The 27,803-nt window shown below is 37.8% G+C and overlaps 2 protein-coding genes and 1 pseudogene across 2 annotated transcripts in view; 1 reads left to right on the forward strand and 2 right to left on the reverse strand.

Annotated features, from left to right (window-relative positions):
• Positions 1-398: 398 nt before the first annotated feature.
• SLC25A46 (solute carrier family 25 member 46) lies at positions 399-20,342 on the reverse strand. Its single transcript, XM_014464059.2, has 8 exons — positions 20,095-20,342; positions 17,312-17,354; positions 15,339-15,396; positions 14,620-14,697; positions 14,060-14,160; positions 8,085-8,141; positions 6,399-6,456; positions 399-2,302 (listed from the first exon to the last, which is right to left on the reverse strand). The coding sequence occupies exons 1-8, from the start codon at positions 20,198-20,200 to the stop codon at positions 1,724-1,726; spliced, it is 1,080 nt and encodes a 359-aa protein (XP_014319545.1). The 5' UTR covers positions 20,201-20,342; the 3' UTR covers positions 399-1,723.
• On the reverse strand, positions 11,796-11,918 carry LOC111825561 (annotated as a pseudogene).
• Positions 20,343-20,836: 494 nt separating the features above from the next.
• TMEM232 (transmembrane protein 232) overlaps positions 20,837-27,803 on the forward strand; it is a gene marked incomplete at its 5' end in the record, with an annotated part of 170,514 nt that continues 163,547 nt past the window's right edge. The window contains one exon of the mRNA XM_023756316.1: positions 20,837-20,913. Coding sequence (XP_023612084.1) covers positions 20,837-20,913 — 77 coding nt within the window. The remainder of the gene's footprint in view (positions 20,914-27,803) is intronic.

Genomic DNA, 27,803 nt, shown 5'->3' on the forward strand with positions numbered 1-27,803 from the left:
ATAATTTAAATGCCATATGTTGGACAAAATAAACCATAATCTGAAGGAGTAACCATAAAATACATATGATCAGTGGTGTTTAATTTTATTTTTCCTCTCTTGGTGAAATTTAAAAACGTACAACTTGTATGTTTTAGTAATTGGGGGGAAAAAACCCCCCACAAACATACAACACAGGATAGTAAAGAGAGTTGCTACTTAAATACTGTTTCACACTTTCTGGATATCATTTTTGTTTCCAACATTATTAATCACATAAAGTAACCACTTTGCTGATATTTAGCAACTAAAATAAATCTATTTATAAATCTGTTTGGAAAATGTAAGTGCAAAGTCACTGCACTTCAGTGTGCTACATGGCTCATAGTAAAACTGTGACCACTTACAGGAGGAAATGAAACTTTAAAATGTTTAATGATGGATCAGTCAAGAGCATATCATTTTACTACACAAAGAGCTTCATCCATTTAGGAACATACAATTTTTTTTATTAAACTGATTATTTTTTTGCTTATTTATTGAAATTTACCTCTTTACCTCATCCATAAAAAGCGAGGACAAACTTCCTTTAAAGTTTGTATTTTTTCTTCAGTATTCATCCAAACAAGTTTAAATAAAAGGCGATTTGGAGAGACCTGCTTTTCCATTTATGTATATCTAGTTTGGAGTATGAAATTTTAAACAAACCTGGAATAAAAACTGAAGACATTAATTTATGATAACTATACAGAAGGCAAGAGGCACAAATTCCCAGGTGAATTTTAATCGCGTCTCCATTAAGACAGGTCATTCAGAAATGAAAGACAAGTGACATTCCTTTCAGTACACAATTTCTAAATTTAGAAACAGTAATAGTTGTCATGATTATTTTATTTTCTATCTCTGTTAAGAGTGGCTCTAAAAACAGCCTGATGATTCACATAACTAGGTAAGCAAATCAAGCTTTATAAACATATGACGAACATTAAGTTGCTGGCACCGAAATGCTGTATTTGGATATAGACAAGTATATTGTTTGCCTTAAATCTTTGGATAACTTGGCTTTTAATATTTTATTTTTATATTTAAGCAGAAAGTGTGTGACGTCATCTTATGCAATAAGCTGATCTAAAGGTGGAAAATTTGTTGAAAGGAAGGAAATTCCAAGTTTTGTATGTGAACATAAATGGCTTTATGTAATAAATATGCGGCCATTAAAATGTTATATAGGGATAATACATTTTAAAACTTCAACTCCTGATTCCAGATTGCCAAATCTAATCCTTCTCATCATTATCATTGGTTACATATTTATTTGCTTGAAGGTAAACTATGACCTCTTGATACTATATATTAAGGATGACATACCACTATCAACCAAGAAGGTAAAATTAACATGTAATAAATATTAAAGTTAGATGGAATAAATTCAGCTCTGTAAAATTTTGTTTTGTGTTTGCTGATAAATTTTTGCTTCTGCTCAAGACCAATTTTAGTTCAGTATGCGTGCTACACTAGCTAGAATTTAATTGATGAGTATTATTTTTATTGAGTTTTCAAATTTGGAATACTTTTGATCCCAAAAAGACCTATGCCTTTAAAAAAAAGTCAATATAATGAGCATGGGCTTTCTCTACCAGTTTCACTTATAATCCATTTCCCCCCCAGTATCACTTTTATACCCTCACAATTTCATAGCAAAGTGTCCAGATTGTGCCTTTTAGACTAATCGGGAATTTATATCTCAAACGCTATTTTGAAGAAGCGTAGAGTAAATGATTTTGGTAATCTGTAGGACAGCTGCATGCAGTGTGTACTGTATTATAACAGCACCAAACCCTTTATAAAAACCAAGCATTCCTTCCTCCTGCTTTATGGTATTGATACAGTCTCTCATTCCCTCATACTGTGTATTAATTGGAAGCACTTCATAGCCAAGGTCTGTATTGTCAATTATTGTGCGTGTTCCTTGAATGTGAAGGCGGTGCAAAACTGTTTCCAAGGGGTAAAGTATAACATCAGAGCAAAGACTGGCAGCAAAGTTAGCAATAAGTTCTGGAAAATAAGCATCCAGCATACTCTGCACTGGGCTAGTGCTCTCAGCTGGGTGGCCATGATAAGTCTTTCTCTTTAGAATTAGTAGGACGATCTTCTGAATGATGGAGCTGATGATGTAATGAAGAACCCCATGCAGCACCGTGGGGAAGATCAAGGAGAGAAGAGGAAGTAGTCGTTTGCTATGAGGCACTCCCAGGCCTATCACTCTTCCAATGCCTTCTTTAACACATTCCAAAATTCCAGTATTATCTCGAATTATCTCACTCTAAAATAAAAATGATGAAATGAGTGGAAGTTAATATTTGCTTATTTTGCCCCCCCAAAAGGGCTCTTTTTAGGTTCCTTTTAAATACTAACTTGCTGACCAAAAAGGGAAAACATCAATAGCTTACAGACTTCAAATGTTACCTAGCTGTTAGATTCTTTTTTCATATGAAATTCCATAAAACAGATAGCAGTGAAGTGGAAGCTACTTTTATTGGACAAGGAAAATAGAGAAGGAGATGTCGGTGGGGACACACCTGGTTTCCCTGGCCTCAAGAAGCTCCTTAGAAATAACTTTGAAACACATTAACTCCATGACACCAAAAGAGGTAGTATAGTGCTTAGACTTCTTACAAATGGGTTTCAACCCTGCCTCCATTACTTACTGGTTATATGACCATTGGCAAGTTATTTAACTTCTCCTAAAAGTCAGTTTACCATTCTATAAAAATGGAATTAGTACCACCTATGTTTTATGCAAAGAGTTGCTAGGAGTATTAAGTGAAAAAAAGGCCTGAAAGCTGGAAGGCACTGAATAAATGTCATTATCATCTGCAATGTTTCTGCCTATCTATAATTTTGAGGATGTGTATTACAAAGTTTGTGATACAGGTCAGAGTCATGGACAGGCAGAAAAGGAACAGCAAGAAGCCAATTTGGCTACAGTAATGATTGAAGAAGAGAAAGTATAAAATGAAGTTATAAAGTAGTCAGGGGCCATACCATGCCACTGAGTAGACTTTGGCTTTTAGTCAGATGGAAAAATCAGATGGAAAAATAGCTGGTTTTAAGCAGAAGATGGACAAAATATAATTTAGGTTAACACTGGCTATTGTGCAGAGAACAAGAGGGCAGGCTGAGAAACCAGTTAAAAAGTTATTACATAATCCAGAAAAGAGATGATGGACTACCAGGTAGTAATGGAAGGGAAGTGCATCAGTTGTGCTTTTATCCTAAAATTACAGCCAATAAGAATTACTGGTGCATTGGATTTGGGTATGAAGGAGAGAAGTCAAGGATAATCTCAAGACTGTTGGCCAGAGGAAGTGGAATAGCAATGGCTCTTACTGGGTTGGGAAATATGGATGGGGTAGCATTTTGGGGAGAAATCAAGAGTTCAGAAATGTTAAGTCTAAGGGGTAAACTTGGAGTTTACATTTTAGATGATAAAAAAAAGCTTCAAGCTGAACATATCAATGTGTTTTCAGTAAATATAATACATTTAAAACCACAGACTAAAATCAGCTCACCTAGTCCATTTACCAATCTCTGGTCCTTTCCCACTCTAGTCTATTTTTAATACAGCAGCAAAAGAGATCCTAATGAAGACATGTTAGAATTACTCTGGTTCAAATATGCCAAAGACTTTCCATGCCCCTCAAAGTCAAGGCTAAATTATTACAATGACCTAAAATGTCCTTTATGATTTATCATCCTCTTACCTCTCAGTACTCATCTCCTCCTGTTCACCCCTTGCTTAGTGAGCTTCAACTATACTGCCCCCCTTTTTGCTCTTCAAACACATGAAATACAATCTGACTTCAGGGCCTTTGCACTTACTTTTCCTTTGCTTAGAATGTTCTTCTCCCAAATATCTAAGTAGTTCATATGCTCAGATCTTTACTCAAATGTTACCTTCTCAGTGAGGCCTTTCTGATTAAAAAAACAACAAAACAAAACAATAGCTGCTCCTCTCAACCCATTAATCTTATTTAATTTCCTTGCTTTATTTTTGTTCTCTTTAGCACTAAGCACCACCTAGTATACTTTATACTGATTTTGTGTATGTTTATCTTCCCCACAAAAATATAACTCTATGAAGGCAGACTATTGTTGTCTGTTTTGTTTGCTGTTATATCCCCAAGGTCTATAATGGTGCCTGATACAGGTTGACACTCAATAAATATTTAATGATGTTTAAAAAAAATGAGCAGTTAAGGAAGATTAACTGAAAAGGTAAAGTGAAATCAATAAAAACCTTAATTGAATACTATGCTGAAAAGTCTGAAACTGATTTTAGGAAGTATGAGTCAGTGTGGATCCTTAATCAGCAAAAGGATGTAAGAATTGAAAGTGAAGAACATCAATCTTACACTGATGTGGAATGCAGTGACTAAACAAGGATTGTTAATGAAGACAACTGGTCACTAGGAAGTTCATATTTAAGGGACCAAGGAGGTCTTCAGGAGATCTATGTATGAATGTATATTTTTCAAGGGAAGAATGTTCTCAAAGAGCTCCCAGGAGGGCAAAAACCCACTGGACATAAAACAGAAAGAAAGAAGCTAACATAATAAACCAAGTATGTGATAAAGAAGGGATGGGAATGGTTGCCTCTCAGTGGAGAGAAACAGACAAATCTCAGTTACATTTTGGAGTTAGAACTAAGAAGGCATAATGACTGCCTGATTATGAAGGATGAAAGAAATATAAAAATCAAGACATTTCTAAAAATAAGAACTAAAGTTCTAAGTCTCTAGGGTGAAGATAACAATAATACATTAATAAGAAAGGAGATGCTCAAAAGGAAGCTAATTTTCAGGGGAATAAGACAATATTGTTTTTATGCGCTGAGTCTTGAGGTGATGATGATTTAATTCACATTTTAAAGATTAGAGTCAAAATGATTCATGAGAGTAAGTGAGTTCTCCAGGATGGTGAATACAGGATAAAAGCAGACAGGGTCAAGGACTATGTATGGGAGTATGGTAGAACAGGTGGCAAAGAAGTTACTTAAAGAAGAGGAAGATGTGCAAGAGGAGAGACTTAAGAAGACATAAAAAGATTTCTAGAAAATCAGACCAAAGAAATCAAAATGAGGCAATTATCAGGTAGAACCTGGAGCAGGATAAAGAGGGGTAGATACTGGGTTAAATAAGCAAACAAACATAGTGAGCTGAGCACTTTATATAAGTAACTCAATTTTTACAACCCAGTTATTAAAATACTGTTCCCATTTTATGAATGAGAAAGATTTAGAAAGGTTAAGATATTTGTTTAAAGTCACAGATCTAAACAGACATGTGATTCTGATATACTTAATATCATGCTGCTTGTTTTTTCTTAAACAATCACTTTCTTGCTGTTTTTTTCCTTATTTATGAGAATATCTCATAGAGTAATAACTGTAAGCTGTAGTCCCAAAGGTGGTATCATTTATTTAACACAATGCCAAGTGCAAAAGCAGAGAAAAGTGTATTTGAGTAGCAAGATGTTAACTTCTGTTAACTGAAGTCAATTCTAAAAATAAATAAATAAATAAATAAATAATCAACCATGGGGCCAGAAAAGCAATTACACGGAAAAGAGTAATTTGAAGAGAAAAGGCTGATCCATTGAGGTGTTTATAGAGAAGGAATTCATACTTATTGAAGACAAATAATATGCTAGAGGATGTGATGATGGAGATGGCAGATAGGTGATAAACAAGTAATTGGATTTTGTGTATAGGTGAAGTTAAACTATCTTCATCTGACAGTTTTAAGTGTAAGAACCCAATGGTGAAAAAAAATCAATGAATTTGATGTACTTGAGCGCCACCCTGTGGTTAGAAATAATAAAACAATGTAAAACACTAGCAGGAGATAGCTTTAGCTTTTGTAGCACTTAACCACACCATAGCATCAAATGTTCCTTAAAAGGCATATTTAATAAGAATGCTGTTAGTAAACTACTATGCAGACTACCTTCTCACTGTTAGGATGATTATCATGTTTCATGCTTAATTTATTGACCTATGACAAGCCATAACCATTCTGAGTTGTGTCTTAGAAAATTGAAAAAAAATACACAACCCTTTGGATTTTTTGTATTCAAAGCAAATCATAGGCTGGATTCTGAGATATCTGAATAAAGAGTATACAGCTGTCTACGGAAGGGATAAAATAAATTAAAACTAAAAGTGTGAAGTAGGTTTGCAAAGGAAATATACTTAGCAGCAAAGTGCTAGTATATAATCTTTGATATGTGTGTATTTGCAAAATAAAATTTTAAAAGGATACTGTTTTAAATTTCTCTATTATACAACCAGGCATAAATAATACATTTAATATTCCAAAAACATTTTAAGTAAAAAATGACCATAAAAAATAGCTTACCTGTACTGTTTCAATCAGACTTGCTGAATAAAAAGGCATTGCCACTATATAAGTTAGGCTGTAGAAATTAAAACAAACATCAGCTTATTGAAACAAGATACTTATACTAAACTAGAGGCTCGGTGCATGAAAATTCATGCACTGGAGGGGGGTTCCTCAGCCCAGCCTGCCCCCTCTCACAGTCTGGGAGTCCTCAGGGGCGGGAGGCGACCCGGTGATCAGGGGAAGGCAACACCCCATCACACCTCTGCTGCTGTCACTGCAGGCAGCGCAAGCCTCGGCTGGCCCTGGGCGGCTGGGCAGCCGCCATCTGAGGTTTGCCTGCGCCTCGAGCCAGCCGTGGGTGGCTAGGGGGCTGAGGGGACTGGGGGACTCCGGAGGCAGGCGTGCAGCGGGGCTGAGGGGACTGGGCGCCTCCATCTTGTGGCTTTGGGCGCCGCCATCTTTGAGGGTGGGGCAGTCAATTAGCATATTCCTTTATTGGCTGTGGGCGCCGCCATCTTTGCGACAGTGTGAAGGTCAATTAGCATATTCCCTCTTTATTAGATAGGATCTTTTAATATCTACTTTAATGTATCAACATAATTTATATTCAAGCCTGAGTTATATTTGTAAGGTTTTCAACTATTAATACCGATAGCCTAAAGATACTTCAGAGACCTGTAACAGAAAATCTTTATTCAACAATTAGAAATGAAACCTTAAGTATTAATAATACAGGGACAGCCTGCAAAGAACATAGATTTTATTTTAAAGCAGTATGAAATGGAGGCTCGTTTGAGTCATTGTTTGGACCTCTACCTGCACATAGGTAATGAAGCCTATAACTCTGACACTTAAAATACAGGGTGTGGATCCATTCTATTGCTTGCCTTCTCAGTGATATCTGAATAAGTTCTGCTATTATCCTATATTATTATTATCCATTCCCAGATTTCCCACCCAGCAGAGTTAAGCCAGTCTTCAATGGTAAGTGAAGTCCCCTTTTATTATTAAAAAACAATATTGTACAGCTTTGCAAAGTTGTTTCCTACCACTAATATTAGGCAGAGTAATATTACAACTTTGCAAGCCTGCAAAATATAGTTATTAAAATAATATCAAGGTGGGACTTACCTAACCCTACGGGCCAGGTCCTGGCAAGTAGTAGTTTTCAAGGTGAATGGAACATCACTAAGTAATAATGAGCTAGAATGCCCCACCAAGGGAGCCAGCAAGCTGGAGGGGGGTTTCCAATTCACAATCTTCAAAAAAAATTAAAAAGTGAAGAGTAAAATTCTAATCTACGAAAATGGTCAATGTTGTAAAATCACTGAGTGCCTTCAGGACTACGTTTTTTAGTTTGCTCATCACCATACAAATAAATTTGTTATCTCTAATTAATAATAAAATAAGAATAATAATTTTCTTGGCAACTTGTGTTTAAAAAGTTGAGGACCTCTGCTAACTTCCTAAGAACACAAAGAAAAATTAGGTTTTGATTTCACCCTTTCAAATTAGAAAGATTTATTTTAAAGATAATAATAGTTCAGGATTTTTATTCCTAAACCCTGTAACTTGTCCTTTGAAATTCTAGTCCCTCAAATATTTCATTGCTCTAATTTCCTTCCGTATAGTTATTAAATAAAATTTTCAGTTATAATGCTATAAAAATTAATATAAATTTTCAATATAAATTTCACTTACGATTTCAGCAGAAGGTGTTCTCCTATTTGTTTAGGATTCCATTTATGTGAAACCTCCCTAAAAAATAAATTTAAGTAAAACAAAAGTCATGTTACTTAAAACATCTTGAATTAGCCCAACTTGCAAAAAAGTAATCAAGTTTTAATTTAAAAAAATCTATAGGAGAAATATATTCTAATGGTAAACATTTTCCTTTCTGGGATACATTTGAAACAACTGTAGTGGTTTGAAAAGAAAAACAATGTTCAAGGTATTTTTGTATTGGCTGACAGAGGAGGAAGTTATAACTGATTACAAAAATGAACATGAGAAATTAAAGGAGATATAAAAGTGATAGGTTGAGCCCTGACTGTTTTGGCTCAGTGGATAGAGAATTGGCCTGCAGACTGAAGGGTTCCCTCTGGGGCACATGCCCGGGTTGCAGGCTCGGTTCCCAGTAGGGGGCGTGCAGGAGGCAGCCGATCAATGATTCTCTCCCCCCTCATTGATGGTTCTCTCTCTCTCTCCCTCTCCCTTCCTCTCTGAAATCAATAAAAAAATATTTTAAAAAAAGTGATAGGTTGAGTAAAAAAGAATGGGTGGGAAAGGGAAAATGTAACAAGGAATAGGATAAAGGGAGAAATAAAGCTTTAAAAAGTATGTAAGAATAGGAATAAAAAACAATAAACAAAATGAAGTAATTATATGCAGATTAATGTTAGTAGTAAAACAAGGGCTCTAAACCCTGGTCTCTGACGTGAAGTCTGCTTCTGCCTCCGCTCCCTCTCATCTCCTCTGATACAAGAAGGAACCCTGTGAGAGCAGCAGAGCAGGTATTCTTGTGTTTGTTTTACTTTGAGAAAATAAAGGTTTTCAAAAAGGTGACAGGGACATGTTCAAAAGACACAGGAAAAATGCTAGATCTGGAACCAAGGTCTAGCACTGGGTGTTTCCTGCTATTTAGGTTACCTTTGGAAACCAGGAAAGAGAAGAAAAAGAAGAGAGGCAAGCTGAAAGAACAAAAAAGGAAAAAGTTGTATCAAGAGAAAAGTAAAAAAAGAGAAAAGAATATGGAGAGCAAAAGGGAGAGTAAATGAAGAGTCAGACAGTGAGGATTGAAGGGGAGGGGAAGGAGGAGGAAGGGAGAGGGAGAATAACAAAGAAAGGAGGGTGTAAAATAAAGAGGAGACTAGCTACTACCAGTTCCCCTGATAAAATTGACACTTACTGCACAATAGCCACAGCAGGAAACTGAGAAAACATGTTCTATCTCAAGTAAGTGAATATAAGAAACATAAGGAGATAAAGGAATAAATATATTTTACATTAAAAAGGCAAAAATAATTAATCACTAATAATGTAAGTGCTCTAAAAACAGACTCAGTATAATTATAGCACGGGCGGTATGTGAATTTTCCTACATTTTTCTAAGAGACTGAGAGGTCTGCAGAGAAATTTTTAGGCAATAGAATATAACCTTCTCTGATTTATTAGACCCTAGGGAACCTTCTGGGTCACATTCTGATTAATACTAGAATACTACAGGCCTGAACAACCACAGAAAAATAGAGCCGAAATGATATTTAATGATTAAGATGAAAAATGCAAAAAAAATTAGGCCTTTCATCTTACTGGCAGTGACTTTATAATTATAAAACAAAATATGCTACATGGTTTGCCAATCATCTGGGCACTATTACTCTTTTCAAGGCTATTATGACACTGATTTGAAGCATGAAACTGTTATTAACATTATGGACAGATGGGTCTGTGGCCTGTTTCTGAAAGGACAGGGCCACCTTCCCTTTGAATACAAAACTAATTATTAAGGGAAGATTATTAAGGTAAAAGAGAGAAAAATAAAATTTATAATCAATTATAAAAAATTGAGACTTTCTTCTTTGTATCTATTCTCTACTCCTTTATAAAATGAGTAAAACTTACTGCCACAGCTCTAGAAATTTAAATTAGCACATTTAAGTGCTTCAGGAAAGAAGGTAGTGTAGAAATCTACTTGTGATTAAACCTTTTTATATTTCATTATTAAATACCAAAACCTGTGTAAATACATTTAAATCACTGTTTTCACAAGCAAAAACTACCCTTCAAACAAGCAACAAAACTGAGAGAAGTGACTTGCTTTTTCTCAAAATAGTTTTCTATTTGATAGTGTCTTGATGCATAATCTACACAAAAACAATAAAATTTTTATTTTTTTTGTTTTTTAAAATAATTCTTTATTGTTGAAAGTATTACATATGTTCTCTTCCCCCCACATTGATCCTCTCCAGCCTGCCCTGTCCCAACCCCTCCCCCATTATCTAAATAACTATAGTTAAGCAGTCTTTAATTTCCATTGTCTCTCATTTCACATGCTCAAATAGCTTCCCTCTTAAAAAAATCTTCCCTCAACCCAACCCAAACCTCTCATCTTCAGCTACTTTTTTTCATCTCTCATCACAGCCAACTTCCTAAGTTTGCTATTTCCACATCCTAACTTCTCACTCACCTCTAAACGCACTCCAAATTGGTTTCTACCCAATTATTCCAACAAAAACAGTTCTTGCCAAGGTTCCCATGACCTGCATGACACTAAATCCAATGCAGTTTTTAGTTGGCAACTTATTTGTCCTTTCAGCAGCCATCAGGCACTCGTGTTTCTTCCACTTGATAGATGAATATACATAGTTAATGCATAATCTACACAAAAACAAGTGTCATTTTATTACTGACACTGTTCCTAACCCTTTAATACTCTCACAGGACCATATTCTTTTTCTTCTGTGAACAATCTCAACTGGTACTTAGTTATTCATTAGTGGGATTATTTTACTTAATGAATGTCCCTTATACTAGACCTAAGGTACTTTTTGTTTCTTCTCATTGTATACCTGATTTCTAGTATAGGACCTAGAACATAGTAGGTGCTCAGGAAATATTAGCAAATTAAGTAAATAAATTAATTAATGAGTGGGACTTATTACTTATTACCAAAATTATCCAGATAAAATACAACAAAGATGTCTTCCTAAATATGATTCAAAATGTCCACATAATCTGATGTGTCTGTATGTCTACAAAATGAGAAAGTTTCATAAAATTCTGTGCCTTCCCATTCCCATTTCTTTTTTCCTTCTCAACCTGGAGTGAAAGTTACTACTTCACCTGTGCTTTAGAGAAGTGTCATTACTTGCCTAAGTTCCCAGAACTAAAAAGTGGTGTAGGCAGGACCAAAGGTGTCTGACTGCAAATGTAGAATTCTTTACACTTTACCATACAGAAATTCCTGAAATTTGTTAAATTTTTATAAAATTTTGTGTTTCTGGCAGAACTTCAAGAACATTTGATGACAAGTACTAACTTCCCATTTTATCCTGTGATATAAAAAGCAATAGGGTGAATAAAGTTAGCCAACATCATAAATTCAGATTTTTAAAGTATGATGGGAAACTCGTCGCTGGCCAAATGTTTTGTTTTGTTTATAACATTTAGCAAAGCTGTGTTAAAAGAACTTCAAGACCTTCAAGACTATACAGTCCTTGAAAGCAAACACTGGCAAAAAGCCCACTATCAGTCTCGCCTGTCTTCATTTTCTTCCCTAGAAAGCCTGAATCCCAAGATTGAGATGCCAGTTGACTGTACCGGCAACAACCTCACTTCCTTGTCAACCCAAAAAATTCACCTGCCTGGAGCCACCTTTGGATCAACAAACCATTCAAAATCTCTTTTTTACACTGTACTAGGATAGAATGAACCACCACAGTAGCTTCTGAGGCTAATACATTTCTATCACCACAATTACGTTAGCAAACCATTCAAGATCTTTAATGCTATCTCTGGGATCTAGTGTTGATAGGGAAAAATCACAAGATTCCTACCAAATAGCACTTACACTAATTTATGCTTTCCAATATTATCTATTAACATTCCTTTCATATATTCCTAGTAAGGTTTGCCTTCTGTTACACATAGTAGCTGTGACTGTCCCAAACATATACAGTTGAACCTGGTTCTCGAATGTTTCCCATCTTAAACAATTCACTTCTCAAACCAACAGCCCTTTCAATGATGATACCTATATGATCAGTCACTGATCTCTCAGGCGACAAAGGAGAGAATGCGGGAGTATGAGTCATTTTACCACTAAATCTCACGTTAACATCTCAGGAAATTATGCTGTGAATATTTGTCGTTGTTGTTGCTGCTTATTATTATGAAATTTTTCATTTCTTTTTTGTTAAATTTTCACTTACATTTAATGTCCTTTTTGTTTTTAAAGTGTTTACTTATAGATTAATCAGTAATTAAATATGTACTGTATATAAGAAAGGTTAAAGCAGGGAATCATTTGGGGATCTGGAACAGATTAATTCAATTTACATTATTTCTAATGGGAAAACATGATTCAGTTTTCTAACAGCCTTCAAGAACATATTAAGTTTGAGAACCTAGGTTCCTCATTCTTTTCATACTTTCCCTCATTCTTCTTTCACCAAATGACCTTGTATCCTGTTTCAGAGAGAAAACAGGTGCACAAGTAAATTTACCCAATTTCTCTACCCTCTCCCTCCAAATGTATCTAACAATTCCAATTCACCTCTCTTGGCTTCGATGACATTACTGTTCTACAGTTTGCTGCTATTTTCAATGAGTTTTGTGATCATCTCTTATTACTCCCCTCAATTACCTCTCCTAATACACATACAGGTATGGCACACATGTGTGCACTCACACATTGCCCAGGATTCTGTGTTTGGTCCATTTCCTGTCACTTAGTCTACATTATCGCCTTCGGAAATGCATCCATCCTAATGTTTCAACTGCTGCTTTTATATCACTACATTCAAAGCTATGCCTTCAGCTTCAAATTTTTTCTAAGACTCTGACCCACGGTTCCAACCACTTATTAGACATGTTCCCCCTAACTGTCTTGCAGAAATCTCAAACATCATCTATTGAAGGTTAAATTTCTTATCTTCTTTCCCATTCCAACGTATTCTCCTTCATGAATTCTTCAACTTGATTCCAATCTAGAAATCTCAGTTACTGATGACAACTCACTCTCCCATATGCCCATTCCCAATCTATCACCAGTTATCAAATATACTTCAGAAATGTCTCTCCAGCTCATTGTTTTCTATTCTTTTCCACAGTTTAAACCCTTCTCAATCTGGCCTACATTACTGACAGTTCTGCACAAGTCTTTTTTTCTTTTTTCCCCCCCTAGATTACTGACAGTCTACACCAGTCTTTTTTTCCACACTATCACTTGAATATTGTCCTTGATCAAATCACCCATATGTTAACAAAAAGAAACAACAACTAACACCTTCGATTCCCAATTTCACAGAGAATAAAACCTAAATCCCTTACAAAGGCACTGCCATGCTTCAGTTTAGCATCTTAACCTCGTTTCCTTCTATTCCACTCCATACATGCTCACTATTCTTAGCATAAGACACTTATTACCCAGATGTTCCAACCTCCAATGGGCATGCTGTCACCTCTACTCTGAATCCTCTCCTTCTTTGCCAAGTCAATTCCTGACCATAAGTCAAGACTTAGCTCAGATTTCAGTTCTTTTTTGAAATCCTAACAATAACTCTATGCAAAGTGTCCCTTGGGCTCTGAAAGGGATTTGTTTAATTATAGCACACATAATGATGTACTGTAATTTGTTTACATGTGTCTCCTTCATCAAACTAGCTACTTAAAGAGCAGGAATTGCTCACATACTCGTGTTTATTCCTTAATTGCTAGTTGCTGACGCACAGCAGCAGGAGCTGAAAGACATATCTCAATAGATACTATACAAGGAAGCAGTTATCTTTATCATATGCTAATTCAATAAGATAGCAATTAAATTTATTTTCTGTTTCTCCTCTTAGCTATTTCAGGCAAGTCAAGTTTTTAAATTCAAGGTATTATTAGAAACTATCATATTTTGCTATATTTTTAATATGACATTAATATTGAGAAAATGCCAAAAAAGGTACCTTGGTAAAGGTGTGAATTCACTAATTATTCCTTCTGCTCCAAGTGTGACTCCCTGGACAATAAATGTACTTCCCATTCCTTTCCAAAGGGCCCTTGGTCCCTACAATAAACAAAATTTATTGTTATTTTCGTTAATTGGTAAATAAGAAACACCAAAAAAAGGGACTTAATAAAACTTGATATTGAATGTTTACTGATATTTCCAATGAGACATTATTTAAAAGGACATTTTAGTGGAAAACTACAACTAAATTAATTTCTAACATTATTTTAATATTTTTTGGTAGCCTACGTTTAGGCCAAGATGAACATTCCAATTAATTGAGTATCTCTAATACTGATTAAATACCACTAATATTTAATTAATTTTGGCAAAGGTGTAAATTCACTGATTATTCAGTGACACCAAAAAGATGCCATTATCATGTTACATTAGTTTTAGTATAAGAGTTAAGATATTTTTATTAACTAGATTATAAGAAATTACTGTTGCTTTAATTATTACTAAGGCAAAATGACACATAAATAATTTTAACAAAATCTATACACTAATTCTCACCTGAGTTTTGTTGAAGCTGTACATAATATTGATGACTGTAAATGGAGTGAGATGATAATGTCGAGCATGGTAATTAACCTGTAAAAAATATATTTCATAATTATTTTCTATTATTGTTTTGCAAGAAATAACAAGGGTAAGAAAGAAATACTGTGGAGTCACATCATAAACAAAAGTTCAATTCTAAAGTCAGCATAAATTACACATAAGCAAAGCAAAATTACTCTTAAAAGTGCTTTAAATAACTTATTAAAAGTAAAGTACATATGGTTATATAAATATAACCCTGAAAACCATATGCACAAGTACATATGGTTATATAAATATAACCCTGAAAACCAATGCTATATACACAATAATATAGCATATGTAATAGGGCCTTTTGGTTTGATATTTTTGTTTCCTTAAACAGTTGAATTACATTTAGTGTGGCAAAGCATTCAGGAACCACAAAGAACTCAGGAACAGGAGATATGTGTCTCCCAATGGTTAGTATTTTCCAACTCTAAGTTATAAACAATTAGCAAATCATAAAATCAGTAAAGGGGGTCAGGACCAATACTTAAGTGAAATAATTCTTTAAAAGTATTAGGATGCAGCACATATTCCAGTCCCATCTCATTGGGATGTGGAGACACTCAACCACTGAGCCACTCCAGCTGGGCTGAGTTCTGTACTTCAAATCAGAGTTGGGATTATTGCATAGGAAGTATATTTACCTGACATTGGCGGCGTAGAACAATGCAAGGATGAGCCAGTACATTTTCTGTAAAGAGACTATATAAGAATAATTTATAAATATATGTAATATAGCTAAAATTTAATTTATAACATATATGTATTTGAAATAAATTTTGTTTGAAGAATCATGCATTATTTTGTTTCCCATTCTTAAAATAAAAAAAAAAATTAAAAAATATCATGTTTACAAATCATTGTACCAGTAACAAAATTCAACATGAAAAGAATTAAAGCCAGATTTGGAAACTGATAGTCAAGGGAAACAATATATAATACTAACATGTATAATATAAAGATGAAACGACATTTCTGTATATCTAATATGGGAAACTCTTTTCCTAGACAATTTAAATGACCCTTTCAATTTCTTTCAGATGTCTTATGCACAAAGTTCCTATCAGAAGAGCTATCTATTTTTCATAAATCTCGTTCTATAAATTTTGTTTTTGATGTACTTTGCGCTTAAGTTATAGGGATTTCAATGACTATGTTAATTGATTAGTATTTTATGTACAAAATAGTTCTGAAAGTATTTACCACTAATTACAACTGTGGCTTAAGTACTAACAGTAACACATGCCTGCATGGGTATGCACACATCTACACACACACATATATATAGATGCATCTATCTATCTATCTATCTATCTATCTATCTATCTATCTATTTAGATAGATAGATATGCCTAAGCGACTGTCTGACCAGTAGCTATGATGCCCAATGGCCATTAGGGGGCAGATGCTCAACGCAGGAGCTGCCGAGCTGTGGTGACTTGGCAGCTGTGGTTCTCAGGCAACGCACCCAGAACCAGAGAGGAGCGAGCCCGATTCTGGGGTGTGTCACCCAAGAACCGCCCTCTCACAATCCGGGACCCCTCAGGGGATGTCGGAGAGCTGGTTTTGGCCTGATCCCCGCAGGCCAGACTGAGGGACCCCACTGGTGCACGATCAGGGCCAGGGAGGGACTGTGGGAGGACTCCAGGGAATGTCCAGCCCATCTCGCCCAGTCCTGATCAGGGCCGGCCGATCAGGGCCAGCCAGCCAGCTGTGGAGGGACTGCGGGAGGTTGGCTGGCCAGGAAGGGACCATGGAAGGGTTCCAGAGTGTATCTGGCCTGTCTCACCCAGTCCTGATTGGCCAGACCCCAGCAGGAAGCTAACCTACTGGTCGGAGCGGCTGCCTCCTGGTGGTTAGTGTGCGTCATAGCAACTGGTCAAATGAATGGTCGGACACTTAGCATATTAGGCTTTGATTATATAGGATGATAATGACTTTTAAAGTATAAACGGTGAGGCTGAAGAAAAATTAACTACAGCTCAAGGAAAACCTTAATACACAAATTTTATTTCTATTGATATTAACATCCTCAAGTTTAATCATACAAATAAGGTCATTTTTTCTCGATTAAAATGTTTAAAACAATGACTTTTGTTAGCATATATCAGCCTTTGTGCAAGTTCAGTATTTTTGAAACAGTATTCACTAAAGGTCACATAAATCAAGACTAAAGGTTTTTCTAATACAAAATAATCATTAAAAATAAAAAATAAAAATGATGCTCATTAAATGCTGATTATAACTGAAACCTAGACTCCATGTTGATAAATATCTTGTTATAATTCAATCAAAAAAAAGATTCAATGTAAAATGACTTGGTTTTTGGAGAAGAGATAACATTAGAATTAATGGTTTACTCTTTGGATAGATACATATGAAAGGTGTAACAATATTCCTTAAAAATTATTTTGTGATTATAAAATTTAATGACTATTCTCTGTCCTTACTGGGGGAAAAAATTAACTTATAAATTTTAAATAATTTTTTCTGCAAAATATTATTCAATATTTAATCTACTGCTACAAAGAATCAATCTAAAGGGAACACTACTAATCATTTATTATAACATTAAAAACTATAAATAAAAATTAAAATTATTTAGATAGAACATTACCTTGCAAGTCCAATACCAAATCCAGCAAATCTACTCAACTGTTCTAAAATAGAAGAAATAAGATTACTCATAACCAATATTTAGATTTACTGTAAAAAACAAAAAAAAATATTTTCTTTTATTAACACGATATTCATTTAAAACCAGGTCCCCAAGTCAAGTCCTGATAGGGGCCAGGGAATTCATTTGAATGAGTGAAGAACTCTATTGGGCTTGTGGCAAGTTGCAAGGCACAATTGCTCTTCAGCTCCAATTCATTGTTGCAATGTGGGACTGTGAGCTCAGGGTTGGTGTCTAAGCTGTGATTTTTCTAAAAAATATTATTTTTATGTGGTATCTTTTAATAAAAAAGATTGGCAACTGTTTTAAAAAGCAGTAAAACATTATGTGGGCCAAATCAAACATATCTGCAGGTAGAATCTAAGGGCTACCAGTTTGTAACTTCTGACTGCAAACAACATACAATTTTTTCTGTAGAAAGCTCTGATATGTACACCAACTTTACCTCCCATATTGTAAAATTAGTCATTCACTGTTAGTGGTAGAGAGCATCTATGTTAAACCAACAGTCACAAGTAAAACACCATGAAATTATTAAATTGAAAGAATAATCAAAATGGGCAATAAAGGGCTCTCAATCTCTTTTCTCTCTCTTCTCTCTTATCCCATCTCCCCCCGCCCCCCCTCAACTCTGCTCTTTTAAATGAAGCAACACACTATTTCCTTACAGTCAGAACAAGACCATGTAAACATGTCCCTGAGGACATTATTTGGTTCACCCTTATTTTGGAAAATGTATAAGCGAGATAGCTTTTCTTTGCCCAAGTTAAGGTATTTTCCTCCTTTCAGCTCTTTCTCCTTTTTGTGTGTCCCGATCATCCCCTAATATTAACAGAAAATACCATATTTTCTGGAAGGTATTAGGAAGGTTTATTATTAACTGTATAATGCTCTCAGCCTTCTATCCACCTTGCAAAGTAGACTCACCAGCCTCTTACTACTGCTAAAAAACAACAGCCCTAGTTACATTAAGAGCTCCTCCTCATTGTAACCATCAAAGCATAAATTATGAAAAAATAATCTAAACTTTACTGCCTAAGAATGTAACTATGTAGCAAGTATATATGCATTTTGAATTATTTCATTTATAATTTTCCAGTACTCCTCTTGGGACCAACAGAAAGAAAACCAGACAGAGTGAACAAGCTAATTGCATGACACTAAATCACTGGTCCGCCTCCACATCATTTGCTTATCATACTGCATTTAAAGTCTATTCCTCATAGTTATCCCAAATCAATCTTATTATACCTGCAAGTCAAAATAGAAGAAATGAGAATAAAACTGATGTTTAAAATATATTTTATATTCAATGATAAATATACTTACATTTATATCTATATATATAAAAGCCTAAGCATACAAACGACCAGTCGACTGGTTGCTATGACGTGCACTAACCACCAGGAGGCAGATGCTCAACACAGGAGCTTCCCCCTGGTGGTCAGTGTGCTCCCACAGCAAACCTCGGTGGCCAGCCAACCTCCCGCAGTCCCTCCCCCTGGCCGGCCAACCTCCTATGCCTCCCTGGGCCGGCCAGCAGGAGGGGCTGCAGGAAGTTGGCCACCAGCTCCCATCAGGACTGGGTGAGATGGTCCCAATCGGCTTGATCCCCAGCCAGGCCAAGAAACTCCACCTGTGCATGAATTCGTGCACCGGGCCCCTAGTTTAATATAATCTACTATTCTAACAATTTCAGGAGAATGGGAAGAGGGTGCCATTATTTCCATTTTATGAATAAAAAAAGATGTTGAGAATATCTAAATCACAAAGTACTGCAATTAAAAGACAGGTCTTCTGACAATCCTTTGGAAAATAACTATGTCTTGAATTCAAAGTCTTATTTTGAAATTGTATCAAGTGATTTTTGCTTGTTAGAGGAATTTTTAGGTCAGAAAAAAAAAAGCAGAAGGTGGGTATATTTCTCAATTCCATAAATCTTTACAGAGTTCCCATGGGGGTATATGAATTTAGGATCTATAATTTATGTAAATAGAAAAGTGTTACTAGCCCGTTAAAAATAAAAAAGAATAAAATTACAACTTCTCTATGTATTTCAAGCGAATCATTTAATATGAGTGAGGCTCAATTTATATTACCATTAAGTTTTAGCAGAAGAAAAGGGGAAAGTATAAACATTTTCTGTTCTACCAAAAAGGGGTTTGATGCCAGGGGGTATTTTGGGGCTTAGAAAACAGACTCAACTGCTTTAATTAAAAGGGAAAAGGAAGGAAACAAATATTTGCTCCACAATGTACTGTGCATCACTCATATCTCATTTTATTTAACCCTTAAAGAACCCTGTTATTCTTCTATCCACCTTAAAGATGAGAAAACTGAAGGCTCACAGACGTCTACACCGTCTCTCAGCTTTTAATACTGGTAGAGCCGGGTTTGAGCCCAAGCCTGTCCATGCTGGAAAAAAACACACACAATACTCTGCAGAACACAAAGCTACAATGAACCACATCAAGTAAATGCAGTGGTCACTGAATTAGCTAAGACAGGTGTCTTTTTTTTGGAAGTCATCCCGGAGAAAACATTCGTGCGAGGACGAGAGAGGAGGCCCGCTTCAAGGGCAGAGGACGCGGGGAGGGCGCCGGGTGTGGCGCGCGATTAGAACCCGAGGCCCCGAAGGCGGGACCCTCGGCGCGGCTCCCGGGGTCCGCGGGCCGCCGCCCCGCAAGTCCCCTCACCCAGGCCTGGCTCCCGGAGTCCCTCACCCGTGCTCGGGCCGGCACGCCGCCGCCGCTGCCGCTGCCGCCGCCGCCGCCGCGGGAAAGGGCTCCTCCGCGGGGCCCTCGGGGGTGGAGGGGGCGGGCACGCCATAGGGCGGGCTCTTCTCGCCCCAGTGCAGGTTGCGGCTCCCGGGGATGTCTGGGGGAGTGGTCACCCAGTGGCCCAGCTCCGGCCCGGAGCTGAAGGACCTTGCAGGGAAGGCCACGCCAAAACCGCGCTCATCCCGTGCACTCCCGCGATAGCCCAAGCCATCGAACCCGTCCGGGCGCCGCGGATGCATCGCAGGCGGGGCAGGACGAGGCAAGCCCCCTGGAGCCCACCACTACTGGGGCCGCACAGTTCTCCCTCCTCCTCCTCCTCCTCTTCCTCCTCCGCTGCCGCCGCTGCCGCCACCGCGTCCGGAGAAACTGACAACCGGAAGTCACGTTGACAACCCGGAAGTTCACAGCGCACGTGATCATAGCCTTTTCCGGCGGTCTTCGGAGACGCGGTTGCTAGGGAGACGATTCGGGTATACGGAGCCCGCCTTTAAACTGTCGCCATTAGGGAGGAGGAAGTGGTGAGGTGACCGGAGTTAATGGAACACTGTACCAAGGAAATGCCGTGAGGAAACAGGGATGGGCGATGCGACCTGGGTCAGAGAAGGTCGAGTGAAGACGTCTCATAGGGAAATAATAACTAAGGTCTCGCGGGAACTGACTCGCGGAGATCTCAGCCTGAACGTCCCGCTACACACAAAGGCCTCGGATCTCGGTCTTTTCTCACCAGGCTGGTGCCTCACCTGCCACAGGGAAGTTGCTCAGGTGCGAGATATTTGTAATAACACATCTAACTTTGCCTCCCGCACTTGGCGTTTTAGGGAAAATCGAGAGAAGTTCGTCCCGGTGAGCGCAGAGGTGGTGTGGACGGCGTAAGTAAGCATTAAAAAGGAAGGTGCAGGGAGACAACCCCCCTCTTCTGTCCTCTCCGGCTCCTCGCCATGAACATAAACTACACTCAGGGACTTAAGGAATTAAGCATTTTGCTTTTCCAAAGCCACAAAAGACCTACAAATCGTCTTCTGTGGGTATTTTATGCTGCATCTAAATCAGGGTATTTATACCTTTACAAATCAAGACCTTAGTTGGAAAATTAAAATGACCCTACTACCTGTTTTCATCAGCTCCAAGGGCTCTTCGGGCGGAGTCCCTGTCCCTAGATCTGACTGAGCCTACCGTGGGTTCTTCCTGTGCCCCTTCTCCCCACTGGGGCCCAGCATTCCGAGGGCGTCCGGAAGAGAACCCTGACGCACTCTTCTCAATCTTCTAGAAGGGAACCTTTATTTAAAGCGATAATCAAATTCGTCTGAAGTGGACTGACATGCTTGAGTTGTGATGGGGCTTGGGCAAATGTATGTAGTCTTTCCCTTAAAATGTGTATCCAGTATTACTTGAGGGCGAGTACCAAGTGACTATGTAACCAGTATTAGTTACAGCACATGGCAATAAAATAATATTTCCCTGTTCCTTAGGAATATTGGCTCAAAGATGGGACTAGCTCAGAATCAAAATTTTATTTATTTATTAAAAGGAGAAGGAGGAAAAGGGGTGTGTGTGTATGTGTGTGTGTGTATGCTTTTAATAAATACACCAATAAAAGCAATGGCATCTTACAATTTACATTCATATCAGTGAAGAAAGGATGAATTATTCAAAGGAGGACAACTGGGAAGCCAGTTGAGGGGAGAAACAGTAACAGCCCCATCTTGCAATTTATTGCCAAATAAATTCCAGCTATAATATATTGCATTTTTCCCTTTTAAAAAATATTGAATACAGAAAGAAAATAAAAGGTGAATATTTTTCAAGTAGATTGAAAAACTTTCTAAAAGTGACAATAAAGCAAAAAGCCATCTAAGGAAAGACTAATCAATTTGACCATGGTACATTTACATTTCTTTTTTAAAAATATATTTTATTGATTTTTTACAGAGAGGAAGGGAGAGGGATAGAGAGTCAGAAACATTGATGAGAGAGAAACATCGATCAGCTGCCTTCTGCACACTCCCTACTGGGGATGTGCCGGCAACCAAGGTATATGCCCTTGACCGGAATCGAACCTGGGACCCTTGAGTCCGCAGGCCGACACTCTATCCACTGAGCCAAACCAGTTAGGGCTTAAATTTCTAAATAAATAAAAAAGGAAAAATATATTAAGCAAAATTGAAAAATGAGTCACAAATTGGGAAATGTCACATTTTTAACATGAGTTATAAAATGGGTCACTTTATTGTAAAAAAAGAAAAAAGAGAAAAAAGCTCTTACCAATAAAGGGAAATCAGTAGAAATGTGAGCAAAGGACATGAAGAGGCAAATCATAAAAATGAAATGTAAAGGGATAATGGTTATACGAACAAGAGATAATCATTCTGGAAGTTGTCAGCCTTATTCAGTCTTTGAAAACAGAGAGACCATGTTTTTGTTCTCTCTGTTATATCTTAGTTTTATTTTTACCCTCAACTTACTGATCTTTTAGGAGAAATTTGTTTCAGAGAAGCCTGGGACTGGATATTGTAATTTCTGTTTTTCCAAACTTTATTACTTTTTAAAGTGAATTAATTAACTTTACATTTTTATTATATTTTAGTATAGTTTTGAGTTTACACATGCACACACACACACACAAAATAAGAGGTACAGAGTTTTCCCATACTCTCCCTTCCCCCACACATGCATAGCCTCCTGCATTATCAATAACCAACCATTTGGTATATTTGTTATAATTGATGAACTTGACACATCATAATTGTCCAAAGTTCACAGTTTAAGAGTTCACTCTTGGTGTTATACATTCTGGTTTGGGTTAATACTTTCTGTTTAAAATATAAAAATTTGCTATAAAATCACAAGACTTACTTGATCCTTGTTATGAACAGAAACAATTTTGGATTGATGTATCTGAAGTTTTCATCAGTTAAAGTGTCTTGAAGTTCTTAATATTTTAAGGCAATTTACTTAACAAGAACAATCTCTGTAAATTAACTTTAAAGTTAATCAGAATTCCTCAAAATTTGTGGTGTTTTTGAAGTTGAAGTTGCTCGTCACTTGGTAGACAGGGAATTTTATAAGGATTTGAATTAGAAAATACTAATGGATACTATCTTCAAAAATTGGCATTCTTTTGAATTGAAATTTGCCCCCTTGTGGTTAATACTTACAGAACACCCTGGATGTTTTGTTTATCCACCATTAGATACAGATTTTCTATGTAAAAGGAGCCTTTGAACAGCAATTCAGTTAAAAGAAACAGCTACCTTTGTATAAGTATGCTGTTTTAATTTTAAGTGTAGATTATTATGTTTTGGGGGACGAGGCTATGGAGGAGGTATTTAGGCATTGAGGGGACACTGGCAATGTCATTCCAGTTCTCGCTGCAGCTACTGCTGGATAGCTAACGTATGTACAGTATTAAAACCGAATCATTACTATGTGCTTTATGATTATATTTTAAAGCTAATGAAGGTCTTTCACCTAAAATTGCATCTATTTGTTCGATACTGAACACAAATGTGGTGAAGGCGGGGAAAGGACGGTGGAATTGCACTTAAAGGTCCTGATTGGTTAAACCATGTCAGGAGACGCTAAAAGAGCAACATTCCGGCTCCAAGAACGGCTCTTACAGCGTCCTTAGCAACCAGTCTTGGTCCCCAGCAACCCTGAGCGCTGTGGTGAGTTTGTGTGTGACTGCTAGGTTTTGCTTCTGAGGACCTGAGTTAAGGTTATCGCCACACTCACCACGCTGGGCAACGGGGAGATCCACAAAACCCCACTCATGGGAGCACTGAGCCTATTTTTTTAGGGTTCCATGGATTTGGCTGTTGGAAGAAGCTTCCATCATTACTCGCGCCCCTAGGCAGGCTAGGCAGGCCAGCCCGCTGGACAGTTAAGTCCTTGTATAGTAGGTGAAATTGCCTCTCTCTCTCTCTCTCTCCCCCTCTCTCTCTTTCTCTCTCTCGTTCAAAAATTTGAAGTGTGTGTGTTTGGGGAGGGGGGTCACTGAGGATGTGAAATGCAATTTTTTTTAAAAGGCAGTCGAGAAGGTGGCACAAGTTATTGACTAGGAAAAATTTCTAGGAGGAGGTGAGATGATTATAGGATTCCCTTATTTACCTTATTTCAACAATATGTCTGAATTATATCTTTTTTTTGGTGGTCTTTGGTCCAATTATCCTGTATTTCTTAAGATTATAGTCTAAATCTTACATTCTGTAATGCAGGTTACCTATCCAAAGGCTTTGCTGTAATTTTTAACATTGTCCAGTTCTCAGGAAAAAAAATTTTTTTAAACAAGTGTACCTTTTCTAACCTTATTTAACTGGAACTTTAACAAAAATACACTAGGGATTAATGTTGAAATCTCTTTTTTTAAAATTCTGGGTCTATGCCAGGTGGCAAATGAACTGCCAAGCACCAGACTGCTTGCTGGAGCCATTTCATCAACTGAAACATACCTCTTCAGTGCATATATGTTCTTTGTTTTGATGTCTCAAATAACTTTTTCTTTTCCATATTCACAGTAAATTTAATTTTTTTTCAGTTGGTTCCCAAGTGAATCATTAACAGGTTAGCAGTTTCATACTGATCATCGGAAGGTGATGTTCTTGCTTTGTTTTTGTTTTTTCCCCCCATCTCTTTCCAAAGTCATTTCTGTCTATGTTAATAATTTTAAAAAAGGAATTAGAGGACACTTGATAAAATGCTTTTTGCTGAACTCCCTGAATAGTACTTTGTTTTTCTACTTGATTCTCACAAGGAAAAGAGTAAATAATGTGGAGGGATGTGAGCTTTATAGCTGTGGGGTCACTGGAACAAGTGTGATCTGGGGAAGAGCCTGATATGCACCGTGCCGGATATGCTCAGCTTCCTGCTAAAAAAGTGGTTATTTATACATATGGGATACTTATACATATGGGCTTTTTATACATATGGGTTTCTTTTACATATGGGTTATTTATATATATACATTATTTATACATATGGGTTAGTTATACATAGGTGGGGTTTTTTTGTTTTTTGTTTTTTGTTTTTTAAGAGAACAGAAATTTATTGCATCACAGTCCTATATCAAGGTATCAGAAGGACCACCACCCTCTGAGACTTTGGGTAGAATTCTTTCTTCCTTCCATCTTCCTTCTCCTCTCTTGTGAATCTATTGTAGGTTTTTTGTTGTGTGGTTACTGGAGCTTATATAAAACTTCATCTAGATATAAAAGTCCATTTTACACTGACTACAACTTTGATTTTATACAATAACTTCCCTTTAATTCCCTCTCCTTTATGTTTTTTTTTTCTAGAAATACACAGACATTTTTAATGGAAGCAAAATGGGGCAACGGCGTCACAGCTAACAGGGATTGAGCTCAGGCTAGGCAGAGCTGGTGCTGTGCCCAGGTCATGGAAACCACAGCAGCCTGGAGGAGGCAAGCAGGGGTGGGGGCGGGGCGGGGGGGGGACGTGGCCTTGGGGGGCCAGGATGGAGCCCAGGCTGCCAGCTTCATCCCTGGGAAGGAGCGGAGGCTCTGCCCCAGGTGGTTCTGCGAAACCTGAAGGGTGGGCACCTGGCGGTCCCAGAGACTCCTCACCCTAATTACTTAATCACACAGCCAGTAATCAATCAACCCACCAGTATATAACCATAGCCAGCCCAGTGAGCCTGCGAGCCCAGTGGTGAGCCTGCGAGCCCGGGTCATGGAAGCCAAAGCAGCCTGGCGGCAGGGGGTTGGGGGTGGCCTGGCCTTGGGGGCCTGCGAGGAGCCCAGGTTGCCAGCTTCATCCCTGGGGAGGAGCAGAGGCTCTGGCCCAGCTGGTTTTGGGAAAACCTCAAGGGTGGGCACCTGGCAGCTCCCGGAGACTCCTCAGCTTAATTACTTAATCACACCCAGAGAGTAGTCAATCAACCCACAAGTATTTAATTGATACCATGCTAGTGAGCCTGCGAGCTGAGCGAGCCTGCGGGCCTTCTGATGGGATTCTGTGCCTTGACCCACCAGTCAGAGTAAAAAGAACCATCCTCCCCCAAAACCCTTTCTCAAGGGGCCTCAGAATTAGTTTCTATGGCATCCAGAAAATGTGTCCAGAATAAAGAAGTGTGTAAGTATCACAAAGGTAGGGGAGAGCCTCCCCAGGCAAGAGATGATCTCAAAATTACATGGGACCAGTAGAAGTACCTTGGTAGAGGGTAAGAATGAAATTGATTAGCAGAGGCAAGAAGAAGCAGGTGGAGATAGACAGCACATACTCTGGATGTGATGAAAGCTAAAAAGAGGGGTTTTCTAAGTAGAATGGGTGAGCAAAAGTTTTCTGTTCTATGAATAACCCTGCCAGCTGAGTGGGAGATTCCTGCAGTGGTGACGAGCTGGCTCTGGCTGGTGAGAGCTGATTGTGTACCTCTCTTCCCAACTCCACATTCTGTGATATCTGACAGGTGGCCTGAGATGAGTCTTGGTAGAATTATGTAGTGTTTTATATCATAGAAATATGCAAATGATGCAAATCAGAGCCTGCTTTTTAAAACATACTTCCAGAGAACTGGATTTTAAGTATTTGTGAACATGCCATTGGCTCCTAGACTCTTTGGTAATAGAAGAGGTGGAGGTGGACCGGGTGCGAACTTGAGGTGGGCTGGGTGCGCACCCAAACTTGCTAGGGCTCTCTTACTTTATCTTTATTGTTATGTGTGTTTTAGAGGATCACTTTAAGTTGACTGTTTGGTTCTTATGAGCCTCATGAACTTGGATGTCCAAATCTCTCCCCTGCCTTGGGGAGTTCCCAGTTAATATTTATTTAAATAAGTGTCTGCCCCTTTCTTTCTCTCTTCTCCTTCTGAACCTGCAACAATTTGCAAATTGTTCTTTTTGTTAGTATTCCGTAGATCACATAGGCTTTCTTTTTTCTTTGTTCTCTTTCAACTGGAATATTTCAAAATTTCTGTCTTCTAACTCACAGATGCTTTTTTCTGCTGGATCCATTTTGTTGTTAATGCTCTCTATTGCCACCTTTTTTTAAAAAAAATTTATTCATAGTGTTCTTAGGCTCCAGAATTTTTCTCTGATTCTTTTTTATGATTTCTATCTTTGTTAAACTACTCATTTTTTTTAGAGTTTTCTTCACCTTAAGAAGAAACTGAATAAAAGTAAATGTCCATAAACTACTCATTTTTAAATGTATTGTTTTACCTGTTATGCCCAGATTTCAAGACCCCCCACAGAACCACCAGGGAGCGCCGAGTCCGATGCAAAGGCATAGAGTCTTTTATTCAAGCTAGCTTGGTCCCCCTCTGCCTCCATTACTGGATGCAAGAGAGAGCCCGGAGTCCCAAGAGAACAAAGAATTTATAGGGCTTGGGGTCGGGGGGTGGGGGCACACTTGGACCACTGATTTGGCCAATTCCGGTTGGTTGAGTGAAGGCCGGGGGCTAATGACGCAAGGGCAGGGTGCAGTTAGGGTCTGGTTACACAAAGACGGGGGTGTTCAGCATACTTTCGGCCTTGAGTTTGTTTTCCCTTGCATTCCCATTGGCTGAGATAAGGGCAGGCTGAGTAACTGATACATTCTATGGCTTTTGCTGGAAGAGGAGTTAGGAACACAGCTATCAGTCCTGTTCTGTCCTTTCATTACTGATTTCATTGAATTGTCCTTCGCTTTCTTTCTTTTTT

This window comes from Myotis lucifugus, unplaced genomic scaffold, assembly GCF_000147115.1.
Source record: "Myotis lucifugus unplaced genomic scaffold, Myoluc2.0 scaffold_0, whole genome shotgun sequence".
NCBI classification, from domain to species: Eukaryota; Metazoa; Chordata; class Mammalia; order Chiroptera; family Vespertilionidae; genus Myotis; species Myotis lucifugus.

What these genes read in the sequence shown, in the direction of transcription:
- SLC25A46 (XM_014464059.2), bottom strand. Translation starts at nt 20,200, where the DNA reads ATGGCGTGCCCGCCCCCTCCACCCCCGAGGGCCCCGCGGAGGAGCCCT. An exon ending in TTTGGTATTGGACTTGCAAG is followed by an intron (nt 15,397 to 17,311) that starts GTAATGTTCTAT and finishes ATTCTTATATAG; the next exon opens with TCTCTTTACAGAAAATGTAC. An exon ending in GTCTGATTGAAACAGTACAG is followed by an intron (nt 2,303 to 6,398) that starts GTAAGCTATTTT and finishes TTTTTATTTTAG; the next exon opens with AGTGAGATAATTCGAGATAA.